The 13,583-nt window shown below is 32.8% G+C and overlaps 1 protein-coding gene across 2 annotated transcripts; it reads left to right on the top strand.

Moving 5' to 3' along the window:
* The first annotated feature begins 6,163 nt into the window (after positions 1–6,163).
* LOC107424685 (auxilin-like protein 1) lies at positions 6,164–13,163 on the top strand. 2 transcript variants are annotated; one of them, XM_025076487.3, is made up of 9 exons: positions 6,164–6,822; positions 7,555–8,072; positions 8,169–11,176; positions 11,266–11,332; positions 11,479–11,561; positions 11,656–11,721; positions 11,811–11,900; positions 12,351–12,527; positions 12,813–13,163. In XM_025076487.3, exons 1-9 carry the CDS (start codon positions 6,413–6,415, stop codon positions 12,846–12,848), a joined length of 4,455 nt encoding a protein of 1,484 aa, XP_024932255.3. In that variant the 5' UTR covers positions 6,164–6,412; the 3' UTR covers positions 12,849–13,163. The 2 variants fall into 2 exon arrangements, with proteins under 2 accessions (XP_024932255.3, XP_015890020.3); XM_016034534.4 differs by having other exon boundaries at positions 7,555–11,176.
* Positions 13,164–13,583: the final 420 nt, after the last annotated feature.

Raw genomic sequence — 13,583 nt, 5'->3', positions numbered from 1 at the left:
AATTATTTCAATCCAAAAATTGTACAATTGTTATAATATAACTTATTATTACGTTTTTTTTTCCCTTATGATTCTTTTGGTTGATCACTCATTCTTTAGGCTTATAACAATTTAGCTCGGAAAACATTGGTAATTCAGATATGATTCGGAAGCATATAATCAGTCATTTTTGTTTTTTAATTTGGTTTTTCGCTGCTTCTTATTTTATTTTATTTTATTTTTATCTTAGGTGGGAATTTCCTACTTTTATAGTATAATATTTGAGTATTTACCAGTTTACCTTTCACATCTGCCTTTTATTTTTTTATTTTTTTATTTTTTTATTTTTTTATTTTTCTTTCCCGTGAATCTTTGATGATCTTGTTTGCCATCTCAATCACTGGGAAAGAAAATAGAGTACCAGAATAAGAAAGAATAAATATAAAGAAGAAAGATAAATCTCAAATAGGATGAAAGCAAAAGGGCCTCAATTGCTAGCTATGGACTAATAGGTTCCCCTATTATAAATTTCTACCCCACCCACAGAGCATTTTGCATATTTTCTTTTATATAATTGTTGAAACAATAGGATAAAACACCTTTTTTAAAATTTTCATTTTCTCACTTAGCACTACTCAAGATTTTCACTTTTTTATAGATCTCAAGTAATTAAGAATGGAATCTAGAAAAGAGATTTGAATATTTACTCCCTTGTTTTAGAAGCGTATCTATCATATTTTAGATAAAAGAATTGTTGCAAATATTCAAGCAAAAAAAAAAAAAAAAATGAAATAAAGACTATATAAAGAATGAGGGCAAAATTGAAATCCTTGGGAGGAGGAGTCTTTTAAGTTAAGATCATGGTCTTCCACTCAGCAACAAAGACCTTTTTTTGGGGGCAATATCAGCAACAAAGACTTGGTAAGCCAATGAGGGGTATTTCTTCTTTAGTATTTGATAAGCAATTCTTTGCCACGATATGTTTTCCACTACTGCAACAAAAATAAAAACACAGAAATACACAATCTGGTATGCCCTAATGCCCAAACTATGTGCCCCCCACTAAGCATACCAACTAAATTAATAGCATGTTCCTATATAATTGACTTTAGCATAGAGCACCAAACCTGTAGTTATATATAGTTAAGAAGATGAACATTGTTTATGAAGGGGCCCTACTAAAATCATTAACCATCATAGATTAGGTTGACCTTGTACCAAGAAGATTAGGTGTAGCATAGCAAGCTAAATGGTGGTGGCATATATTGGATAACTTCCTCTTTCTATAGAAATAGAAGTCTTTTTGTTGAATATAGAAATAGAGGTCACTAATACAGCATGTACTCATTAAAATCATGCATGATTAAAACAAACAAATTGATTAATTTTGAAGGGCAAGAATGATGACTTTTTGTGGGTTATGCTCGATATGACTGTCATAAAGTGGCCAACACAAGGGCCCCAGAAAGAGCCACCCCTTATTTGTTATTGGTAATTGGGTATAAGGCTTATAAGAGGAGCCAACCTGGGATTTCAATAATCCAACTTTTTAGAGAGAGAAACAGATGATAGAGAGAACCCACCCATGCAACTGTGTGGAACACGGTGATTCTGGATAAAAAGAGAGCCGAAGCATATTAAATAATACAAACCCATTTGAAATCTAACACTTTTGTTTTTTGTTTTTGTTTTTTTTTTGTTTTTTTATTTTTATTATTATTATTTTTTTAAAAGATAGATTTCGTTGAATCTTTGAACCAGCAAAAGAAATGAAATTTATCTGTGGGAAAAGGAGAACACCACTACTTTATATGGATGCGAAGACAGACTATACGGAACAAAGGTCAAAGTAATCAAAAGAAGATACTGTCAATATTGTTTTTGTAAAATTACATTCGGATTCCAAGAACCTTGTTTTTCTTTTCTTTTTTCTTTTTTTTTTAATAGTTTGATAACTTGCATTGAGAGAGAAGAAAACAAAGAGAAAACAGAAAGAGTATGTTCTGTATTATTATATTTTATAAAAAAATTTAAAATACAATGCCATCTGTATGTCATCGAGTGTACATAAATCTTTCATAGCCAAACCAACTTTTTCTTTTCGAGATTGTCTTAATAAATTTAATAATCTTGATGTCTTTTGATTTTAATTATATTGCTTCTAGGGGTTATCAATTCTAAAAATACGACAATTTGCAATTATGTTTTTAATAGTAATTTGTACAATAAAATTTACCAATGAAATTATAAAAAACGTCGTTGAAATTAATTAAGTACAATTATGAATATTTATTATAGATATTCCTTAAAGAAAAGCTTAAATTAATTATGAAGCAATAGACATACATTGTATTCTTGTAAAAGACTCAAAATATATTGAAATAATAATAAATATTTTACCCTTTCACACTTTCTATATATTTTTCTCATCATCCCGATAAATAGAATGAACATATAAACATTCCCCACGCCCGGCTTAAGGCATAGACCACTAAGGCTGGTGTATAAAAGGGGCCCAAAAAAAATTATATACATATAATATATACATGCATTTATTAAATAAAACATAATTATTAGTTTATTTTAAAAGTATAAGAATTTTGATTTAAAAAGAATTCTAAATTATTTCTAATTGATTGTTTATTTTTTTGATGAGTTCTAATTGACCATTTATTGTAATAATTATTTTTAATTATTTTCATTTTTGAAAAATAATACTAATTAAGTTCAATTAAATATTTTATATTTCATAATTGATTAGATTTTAATGATAAAAAAGATAAAATTTGATAAATACTTTTCTTATTTATATACTTTTTCTCATTTGTTTATGCATTTTTTCTTATCTAACTTATTTATTTTCATTCTTTCTTATTTGCTCATCTTTTATATTTTTCTAATTTAGATATCCAACCTATGTAATTTTTAATTTTGATCCAAATATATCTAAAATAAAAAGTAACCTTGTAAATTATTATTTATTTAAATGAATATATATTGTTCATTCCCATCATATTTTTAATTTTTCTTTTTTGTTTTCTATGAATTCATTATTTTAATTATTTACCAATTGCTTTTGCTGTTTATAAAAACTAAATTTTATGTTTCTATAGTTTCTGTTTTCTTTTTATTTTATCTTAATTTGAATAAATTGATTGGATTTATTTTGAGAACTAAAAATCTAAAAGAAAAAATAAATTCATAAATAAAAAATAGCATTGAGAAAATAAACTTTATAAAAAAATTAAATTCTTTTGTAATGCATGGATTTATTATTCTGTGTTAGTGTAGTTTCAATGGAAAGAAGTTTTTCAAAATTACAATTAATAAAATTTTATTTATGTTCAATTATATCTCAACAAGATGAAACAATTTAACAATTTTATTAATTAAAAAAGATTATTATTAAATATAAAATTTTAATTAATAATTTTATATTAAAAAAGCCAAAAAAATAAATTTTATATAAAAAATCTATTTTATTAAAAATAATATTTAATTAAGGCCTTTTAGGCGTAGGGCCTCAAAAATTCTTAAGACGCCCTGAGTCATTCCCAAAGTTTTTTTTTTTTTTTTTTTTGCCCTCTTTAAGTTGAATTATGATGGAATATTGGTTTTGCAAGTTAAACAAAAATTTACACCTTTTTTTTTTGACTTGGGAAATTATATAAATGAAATATGATATTATGATTATATGAAAAATGGGCAATAGAGTGTGGAGAGAGGAAACTAAGTTATAATGTAACGGTGCAGTAGCTATTTGAATGATTGGGATGGGTGAAACTTCCTCATCCCCATGTTTATCTTCTTAATTGCAGCCACTTGGGGACAGTTAGGCTTCTACTAATTAATGCAATCATGTATGGAACTTCCTATTGCTCACAATCTTCCAAATGCGGGGAACTTTTGCATGTTATCCGCATTCTTACCTTCTTCAACTACTCTCTTCATTTCTCATTCTTTTTCCCTTTTAATGCCAATACCTAATTTATTCTTGCATCCATATATATATATATATATAATAATAATGTTATAAATATCAAAATGTTACTTAATATATTTATTAAATAATATATATTAAAATATTATTGGTTGATATATTTATATAACTTAAATATAAAAAATTAAATGAAAGAATAAATTAACAAAATAAATCAATTACATTCCTCAATACCGCCTACGTATATGGGACATTTTAAATATTGCACATCTTTCTTAGTAGCAAGGTTTGAAGAAATAATAGAAAATGTGATTTTACTATATTTATGATAAAAAAATAAGGTATATTATACAAAAATATATTTTTTTTAGTGGGATAACAGTCTTGAAAAGATAAATTGCCTATTTTTTTTCAATCTCGGGCCGAATATGATTGGGGAGGGCTTGAAGCTCAATCTCTCTCTTGGATGAACCATTTAGTCAAGAAAAACTATGAACTAAAATAGAAGAGTTTGCCCCATCTATGAGTAAATATTTCACAGTAGCTTTATTAAACAGTACATCTTTTTTTATATATACAGATAATAGGTATGAGTATAAATTTATATAATCTATCATATGATTTGATAAATAAATTTGATAAACATTTTGATAACTCTAACATTATTAATATAGATGTGTATATATTATTTATATATATATATAGTAGCATTATTATATTTATATATGATTATATATATTCGACGTGAATAGCATTATTATATATATATAGGATTTAAATGTAAGTAAAAACGCCAAAGTTACCTTATAGTATCGTCATTATAGGGTAAGGCATGTTATTCATGTCAAATGCCAAAAAAGAAACTAAATTATCAATTACATTTCTAAAAATTCAATTAATCTTTTTTAAAAATTAATGATGATACTATGAAAATCAAATACGTTATTACTGTTTTAATTAAAATTTATTTAAAAATAATTAAATATATTTAAATAAAATGACATTATTTATAATAGTACATTTTTATCTAATATTTGCTGTATCTATTTATCTCTCTCTCTCTCTCTATATATATATATATATATATATATTTATCTTTGAAGCTCAAAATTATCAATTATGTTTCCATGGAGATAGTCTTTTCAATTTGAAATTTCTATTTAAATATGGAAAAAAAATTATCGATTATAATAAATATTTTTCTTGGTAAATATGATTATAATAAATATCAAATAGCATAAACAATAGAGTAAACAAATTTTTGTGGTTGAGAGGCTTACCAGAAAATAAACTATACATAAAAAAAGTATAATATGGAAAAACACCCCTTAATCAACATTTTTGACAAGCTTGCGAAAGCAATCTCTCAATTAACAATTGTTAGGTAAAATGATATATATATTTATAATAAAAAAAATAGCAAACGTCATTGGATATGACGGCTCGACATGTTAGAATGTTTACAAAATCAAAGTTAATAGAAAACTAAAACAATAAATTCCTGGATGGGAAATTTTATGTTTATTTATCTTTTTTTTTTTTTTTTGTTTTTAATAAAAGTAAAGTTAGATACGATTATTTATAACTAAAAATGTGACTAAACACCAAGAATCAAAATCATATAAAGCAAAGTGATGTCATTTGTGGGGGACCTTTTTGAAGACTTCAACCTCACCAAAAACATAAAAACCAACCCAACAATTTCACATGCTCAAGAGCTCCCATTAAATAAAGGCAAAAAATAAATTCTTAAGGGTCAAGACAAAAAACAACAACAACAAAGCCCAAAATTTATTAGTTGAGAGAGAATGTGGGTACAAATTTTAGACCTTCAAAATGATGATATATTACAATCCAAACCCCTATAGATACCTCCAAACAAGTGGAGTTGGAACAAATGCAAGTGCTTAGAGGGTTTTTTTGTCTTCATGCTTTGTAAAGTCCACAGCAAAAATCCCAATATGGGAACCAGGTTAGCAAACTGTACCCATGTTAGGACAATTTGATTGGAACATAGGACGATTTTAAAGATTCTAGCCAAATTCCAAATGCCCCTACATTAGGAACCACCCCCACCAACAGTCACTTCCCGCGTTTGTCACCGGTTTACCGGTTCCACCTGTCATTCCTCGCTTTTTTTTTCCAAATTATTTATGGTAAAATCGCCTATTACTTCTATAATTTATTATGCGGCGGTTTATTTCTTTTAAAAAATAAATTATAAAAGAAAGGAAAAAGATGAAATTCGTAATGCAACTGCAATTATACGAGTACTTTTTCGTCATTTTCTATTTTTATTTTTCTGTTTTTTCTTTTTATTTTTTATTTTTTTTCGTCGTCGTCCATCTCGTCCTGAGTTCTGACTGTGCTGCAGAGGCTCTGCGGTGAGAGAGAGAGAGAGAGAGAGAGAAAGAGAAAGAGAGAATAAAAAAGTTTGACGCTGGAGAGCTTGAACCCTAGAAGCTGATTTATTTTTATTTTTATTTTTTGTTTATGGATAATCTATCGCATTCTAGGCAGCCGAACAGAGGGGCAGTGACGCTGTCGAAGAAAATATGTAACAATGGTGGTGGTGGTGGTGGTGGTGTTGGCTTTGCAGTGGGTAAGTCTCTTTACGACGACGTTTACGGAGGTCCTCCGAAGTTCGGCGTGTCAACACTCTCGCCTCGCATGGAGGACTACAGTGAGATTTTTGGGGCATTTCACGCCTCCCGTGGTTCGGCGATTCCAGTGCTGGATCTTCCGGCGGTCGATGAAACCGAGGTCTTCTTTGATGTAAGGAGCTCCGGCTTTGACTACGACGAGATTTTCGGCGGGTTTGATGGTATAGATTTCGCTATTTCGTATGAGGACTTGGTTGACCAACCCAACCGCCGGGACGATGATTCTTCTGAAGAAGCTTGGTACGGTGGTATTTATTTATTTATTTTTACTTATTTGTTTCATGCTCAAAGTCTCTGGCTTTGGTGCTGTCACTTGATAAATTCTTGGAAGTGTGTGAATATCTAAGATATAAATGTGGGAAAGACGCTTCTTTGGACTGTTCTCTGGTTTATAATGCTCACACTTTTCTCATGTGAGCTTCTCTAAAAATGTTTACGTTTTTGTGCATTTGGGAAATATATGTGTATATGTTCTTTTAGAGGGTGTTTTTAAGCGAAACTCGCTAACCATTACCAGCTTCCTAATCAAACAGCCTCGCAGATTAAGGTTAATGGCTAATTCTTGTATAAGTAACCTATGCTTATTCAAATGGGGAGTTTTGGGGGTTCAAAATAGGCGTGAAAGATTGCCACAGTTGAGGGTTTTATTTATTTATTTTTTTTCTTAAATTTGATATTATATATGTCTCTGAATTTCTAATTGTGAATATTGCGCAATAATGGGTGTAACTGGGCTTGAAAATTAACTGAAAAAATGAGGTAATCGATTGATTTAGAATATGCTTATTCAAATTCCGTATAGAAACATAGGTGTTATTGTGTCAATCAATACTTTCTGTTTCTATACTCATTTGGAAGGATCAAGCGACATTACAATTGTTGTCAGTTTATCCTTCTTTTTTTTTTTTTTGGTTTCTTTTTGAAGGTTGGTATTGATGATAGAAATTTCTTTTGCTGCTTTATCATTCATAGGTCTGCTGCAGAATCTGAATCTCTGTCGGGGGAGTCAGATCTTTCTGGCAAGGATCAATGGTTTTCAAATGGAAGTCCTAACCATGATGATGCCTGTACAGAGTTCAGCATATCCTATCACAAAGCTAATCAAAGAAACAATGAAGATAAGTTGAATGGGATGGCACACGTGACTCAACTGCATGCTGTTCGTGGATTCACTTGTGTGGTCGATGAAATTACAACCTCTCAACAGACAGCAGATGAGAATCCTACCTTAAAGGTGGCTGATGATAAGAATCTCAATCTGGATTTTGGTTTGGAAATGCAGAAGGAAAAGCATCTAAGAAAATCTATGCCAAACCCACTTAATGGTTATGCTCGTGGACAGGCATTTGAAAATGAACTTATACTACAAGGAGCAGATGGAAGAAATGGTTCTTCTAACAAAGAGGCATTTGTACGTGTAGCCGAAATCAGCCTTAGAACTCAGCCATCTCAAGTGCCACCGCCCTCTCGACCACCACCTGTTGTAGAAGGTAAAAAGGGAGATCCCAGTAAATTTGTTTCAAATTATGACGCGCTTTCGTCTGAAGGAACCTCAGGTTGCAGTTCACCATCTTTCTTTGATGTAGAGATAGATGCTAGTTCATCTGCTGCTGCCTCTGCTGCAGCAATTAAAGAAGCAATGGAGAAAGCTCAAGCAAAACTGAGAAGTGCAAAAGAATTAATGGAGAAGAAAAAAGATAGTTCTCAAAGTAGTGTTAAATTGGCTTCAAAGAAAGATATTAAAGAGAAGGAAGGAAAGGTGAGTAAGACAGTTGATGAATCCAATAGAATAAAACATGAGAAAGTGAAGGGCAATTGTGAAAGAGATGATGGAGGAAAAACTTCACTGGTGAGGGAGGAAAGGCCAAAGGTTAGGAAGACAGCCCAGGAAGCTTCAGGATTCCTAGAAGGAGAACAACCTTCAAATGCTTCTCTAAAATTTGTAAAAGAGAAGCTGGGGAAGGAATCCGGGTCATCTAAGGTGTCTTCTAAAATTGATGAAGCCAGTGAATGGAAAGAAGCAACACAATTTTTTGAATTGGTAACAACAGATGAATCAAGGAAGGCTTTTGAGCAGGCAAATGGTAAGAAGATTTTGGTGCAAAATACAAAACTTCATGAGCACGGACCAAGGGAGAAGGCTGCCATGGAAACATTGGAACAGCAGTCAGAAAATGATAGGAAGGTAAAAGCAGTTAGAGAAAATCATGAGCTGAAGGAACTTGAGCAAAAAAAGAAAGTAGCAAAAGAACCTTGTGGGTGGGAAGAAAACATTGCAAGATTGCAAGCAGCTAAAGAGGCAGGCAAGCAAAAAGATCATGAGAAGAAGATAAAAATAACCCAAGAAATTTGTATATTGGGAGAAAGTGATAAGAGCTTTACAATGGCTAAACAGCATGCACAAACTAAGAAGAAGATTGCTGGAACTGATAAATCAAAGATATACGAGGACCAGGTAGAGTTGAAAGAGAAAGAGAACCAGGTAGAGTTGAAAGAGAAAGAGACTAAGTTTAAAGGTGAGCAGGCTATAAAGCACAAGAAGAATGAGCGAAAACCGATGGAAGCTGATAAATTGACTGAAAGTGAGAATAGACTTGAGCAGTCATGTGAAACTGTAGACAACAAAGAGAGGAAAAAGGAGGCATTGGGGCATGACGGAAATGAGAAAAGGCTTAAAAAGTCATTTGAACAAGCATTATATGAGAAACAAGTTAAGACAGTTCACGAGCAGGAAGAAAACGAGAGGTTAAGGGAAGTTCTGGAGAAGGTGGAGAACGAGAAAAGGCTGAAAGAGGCTCTTCTACAGCAGGTGAAGGAGGAGAGTATAAAGGAGGCTCTTGAACAGGAAAAAAATAAAAGACAGAAAGAGAATAGAAAAAAAGAAGAAAATGAGAAGAGACTAAAAGAGGCTTACGAGATGGATGATTATGAGAAAATACTGAAATTTCCTCATGGAATGGATGATCTGAAGAAGAGTTTAAAGGCCTTTGAGAAAGAAGATGACAAGAAAAGATCCACAAAGGCCCCAGACGAAGAAGCGAGGCAAGAAAAATTGCAAGAAGCATTTAAGCAGGTAGAAATTGAAAACCTCTCAAAGGAGACTGGTGAGTGTGAAGAGACTGAAGAGATGCTTAAAGATGCTATTCACTTGGGGGACCTAAAGGGGCTAAACAAAATACATAATGGAATGAACAAGGACGAAAATTGTAAGGAGGTAAAATTAGCCAAAAAGGTTCAGGTGCTCATGGAGGAGGATCTTGGGCTTTCTGATGAGGCATGTGAGAAGCATTATACTAAAAACTTTCAAGCAACCCAATTAGCTTCCAACAATGATAAAATCACTGGAACAATGAAGGCTCCTGAAGAGGCCTTTTCTTGTGGAGAAAATAGAGAGAGGACTGAACCCAGTAATAATGAAAGGCTACAAGAAGTAGTTGAAATGGAGACTCTGTCAGTTGATAAAAATTTGAAAGCTTCTACCACAGCGGAAGAGAATTTGGAGCATGAAGAGTATCGATTCAGGATGGACAATACCGAAGAGTCGCTTACTTCAGATGACAGTGTGAAGAAAGGAACTGGAGAAATGAACACTGGGCATGAAGGCAGTGGTGGGGAATCAGGAGCATTTGAAGTGGCTGATGTGCTGATTGATAAACTGCTGAAAGCAGCTTTTATGGCCCAAGGAGACCTAGAACAAGGTAAGAACCAATGTATAGAGGAAGATGCCTATCATTCACTTCCTGCTGATGACAGTGTGAAGGCAGGAGATGGATCAGGTATTGGACAACTAAAAACTGACAAAACTAAGGGTTTCCGTCAGGTTGACTTTATTCCTGAAAATCAAGAAAAGGAATGTAATCATGGATGGAAAGGGAAAGCAAAAAATCTAAAGCAGGACCAAGATGCCTTAAATCAGGAAGGGAACAAGGACAAAGTCATTCCAACTCCACTGGTAAAAGAGTGCCTTGAAAATAAAAGTAAACCTGAAGCAACTCAGCCAGCTATGGTAGATGGAAAACAGAACAATCAGAAATCATCTCAGCATGTAGGTGCAAGCCAGACCACAGAGAGAAAAGAGAAGAATGCTGAAGAACCCCTTATGACTGGAGAGAAAGAAACTGAAAGGATGAAAAGACAAAGAGAGCTAGAAGATGAACGCCTCAGAAAGATAGAGGAAGAGAAAGAGAGGGAGAGAGAAAGAGAAAAGGATAGGATGGCTGTTGACTTGGCAAAACTTGAAGCTCGTGAAAGAGCATATGCAGAAGCCCGTGAGAGGGCGGAGAGGGCTGCTGTGGAGAGGGCAACAGCTGAAGCTCGACAAAGAGCAATGTCAGAGGCTCGTGAAAGATTAGAGAAGGCATGTGCAGAGGCCAGGGAGAAGTCATTATCAGGGAAAGCAGCTATGGAGGCCAGGCTTAGAGCTGAGCGTGCTGCAGTAGAAAGAGCTACAGCAGAGGCTCGAGAGCGTGCCGCAGAGAAAGCAATGGCAGAAAGGGCTGCTTATGAGACAAGAGAGAGAGTACAAAGATCTGTTTCAGACAAATTCTCTGCTTCTTCCAGAAATAATGGCATGAGGCAGAGCTCTTCATCCTCTGTAAGTAATTCTTTCTAAGATGGATTCCTGTTCCTTTAATGAAATTCATATTGTCAAAAAACAGTTCTAAAGTGGGCAATAACTGGCAGAATCTACAAGACGTGCAGTTTCAGAGTACAGGGGGTCCAATATATTCATATGCCTCAGTTTATAGTGGTATGTAATTTATGAAGCTCCTACCACTACTCGTTGAGGCTATAAAATATCTTAGTTATCTTCTCTTCCATTTCTTTCAACAAATGTTGTTGCTTTGTTGCTTGTAAACTTTGGGTTTTCTCTACATGAAATTTCCTATCATGCAGAGAGATACGAAGGAGTTGAAGGTGAATCAGCTCAAAGATGTAGAGCTAGATTAGAGAGACATCGCAGAACAGCTGATCGTGCGGTATGATATTCAGTGGTTATTAATTATATAATATGCAGACGGTTTTAGGATTGTCAAAAATAGTTAGATACTAAGTTTTCTGTTACTATTTCAGGCAAAAGCTCTTGCAGAGAAGAATATGCGTGATCTTCTTGCTCAGAGAGAGCAAGCTGAGAGAAATGTAACTATTTTTGCCACCATCAAGAAACTTTTGTAGATGGAATGTTTTTCTGTTTTTTTTTATTGGTTCTGATCTAAATTTGTTTGCAGAGGATAGCTGAAACTCTGGATGCCGATGTCAGGAGGTGGTCAAGTGGTAAAGAAGGGAACTTGCGTGCTCTACTTTCAACTTTGCAATATGTATGTGTTTTTTATCTGCATTTTCTTTTGGGCATGATGGTCTATAATTATTTCAGAGGCCATCCTAATATTATTATCTTCAATTGTCTGAAATTCTTGTTTGGTTTTTAGTTTTTCATTCCATTTAACAATTTTAAATCACTCTTTTACTGGAATCTTATAATTAAATTGATTTAATATGCATGATAAAATATTCACATCCAAATATATAATCAAATGAACTAAGAGGCTATTCCATATTGCAAGAATCTGGTAAAATTGACCGTCATACTCTCCTTTGTGTTTGCCTCATGTCTGTTGTATACACAATTACACATAATTGTTATGGTTAGGTATAAATGAAATGATCCTAGACCTTTTTTGCTGTTATCAAATGTGCATGTGAATGTGACTGACTAAATGTTATGTCTTCAGTCAGTGGTTAATTCGATTAGACTTCTTCATTTGCAGATCCTTGGGCCCGATAGTGGTTGGCAGCCAATTCCCTTAACAGAAGTCATAACCGCTGCTGCAGTAAAGAAAGCTTACAGGAAAGCAACACTTTGTGTTCATCCTGACAAATTACAACAACGTGGTGCAAATATTCAACAGAAGTACATATGTGAAAAAGTTTTTGATCTTCTAAAGGTGTGTTAAAATCTGTGTTTTCATGGCTTGACGTAATTCTAATTTATCAAGAAAGATGGGACTTAAATTTCTGAAAACGCACATAATATGATAATAAATTATCTTCTGTATGCATCTATGGTAAACAAGCTCTGCCATGCACCTAATATAGGAATTTTCTGATAATAAAAATTGTCTGGAGTATGTTTTCCATATGTCTTGCTTCGGAAACCCATTTTGGCTTTTAAGTTATTGAGCCTTGCTTCTTCTTATTTATTATTATTATTATTTTCCTTGGCACTCCAGGAAGCTTGGAACAAATTCAACTCGGAAGAGCGGTAGCGTTGGCTTTCTCGAACGTATGCCAAGATGCTGCACATTATATAATTTTTTTCGGCATACCGCAAATTATGTAATTTGATATGGCTAGTAAGTATATATCATCATGCCCATCAGATAAATGTAGTGATCCAGTTAGTTCTAAAAAGCTCAAAAAAAAAAAAAAAAGAAAAAAGAAAAAGGTTATGCAGCAAATGAAGTAAATGAAAGGTGCATGGTTGATTTTCATTTAGAAATTTGGAGCCACCAGCAGTATTGTTCAGTAAATTATGAAAAGAAAGGAGATGAAAAATTCCTTAAATAAAAGAGAATTGACAACGATGGGTGTGGTAGTTGTAATAGGTGTCCAGCAATGCCTCAAGATAATGATGACAAACACTCACACAGACTAGCGTCCCAAAGAAAAAAGAGAAAAGGAAAAAAGAAAAAGAAAGAAAAAGCAGTCATAGGACCTAGTGGTCTAATCGGCTTTATATAATTTCTTTCTTACAAAATTGATTACCTTTAATATTTTGATTTGTTATGATAACAAAACAAATGCATGAGGGATGTTCAAGTTTTCAAAGTAAAACAAATGACGTGATATCGACGTTTAGTAGCTTTGATTTTGTCTGTCGTCTAAGACATTATAGAATCTTGTCGTTGAAATCCAAAGAAATAATAAAATAAACCACGCGAAACGACAATTCAGACTATGGAAATAAATACCGGCCTATTTCATTCAAATTTCAAACCCAC

The sequence above is a fragment of the Ziziphus jujuba genome, chromosome 7 (assembly GCF_031755915.1).
Source record: "Ziziphus jujuba cultivar Dongzao chromosome 7, ASM3175591v1".
NCBI classification, from domain to species: Eukaryota; Viridiplantae; Streptophyta; class Magnoliopsida; order Rosales; family Rhamnaceae; genus Ziziphus; species Ziziphus jujuba.
Note: the sequence above shows the minus strand (reverse complement) of the source record. Positions and strands in the feature narration are given on the sequence as shown.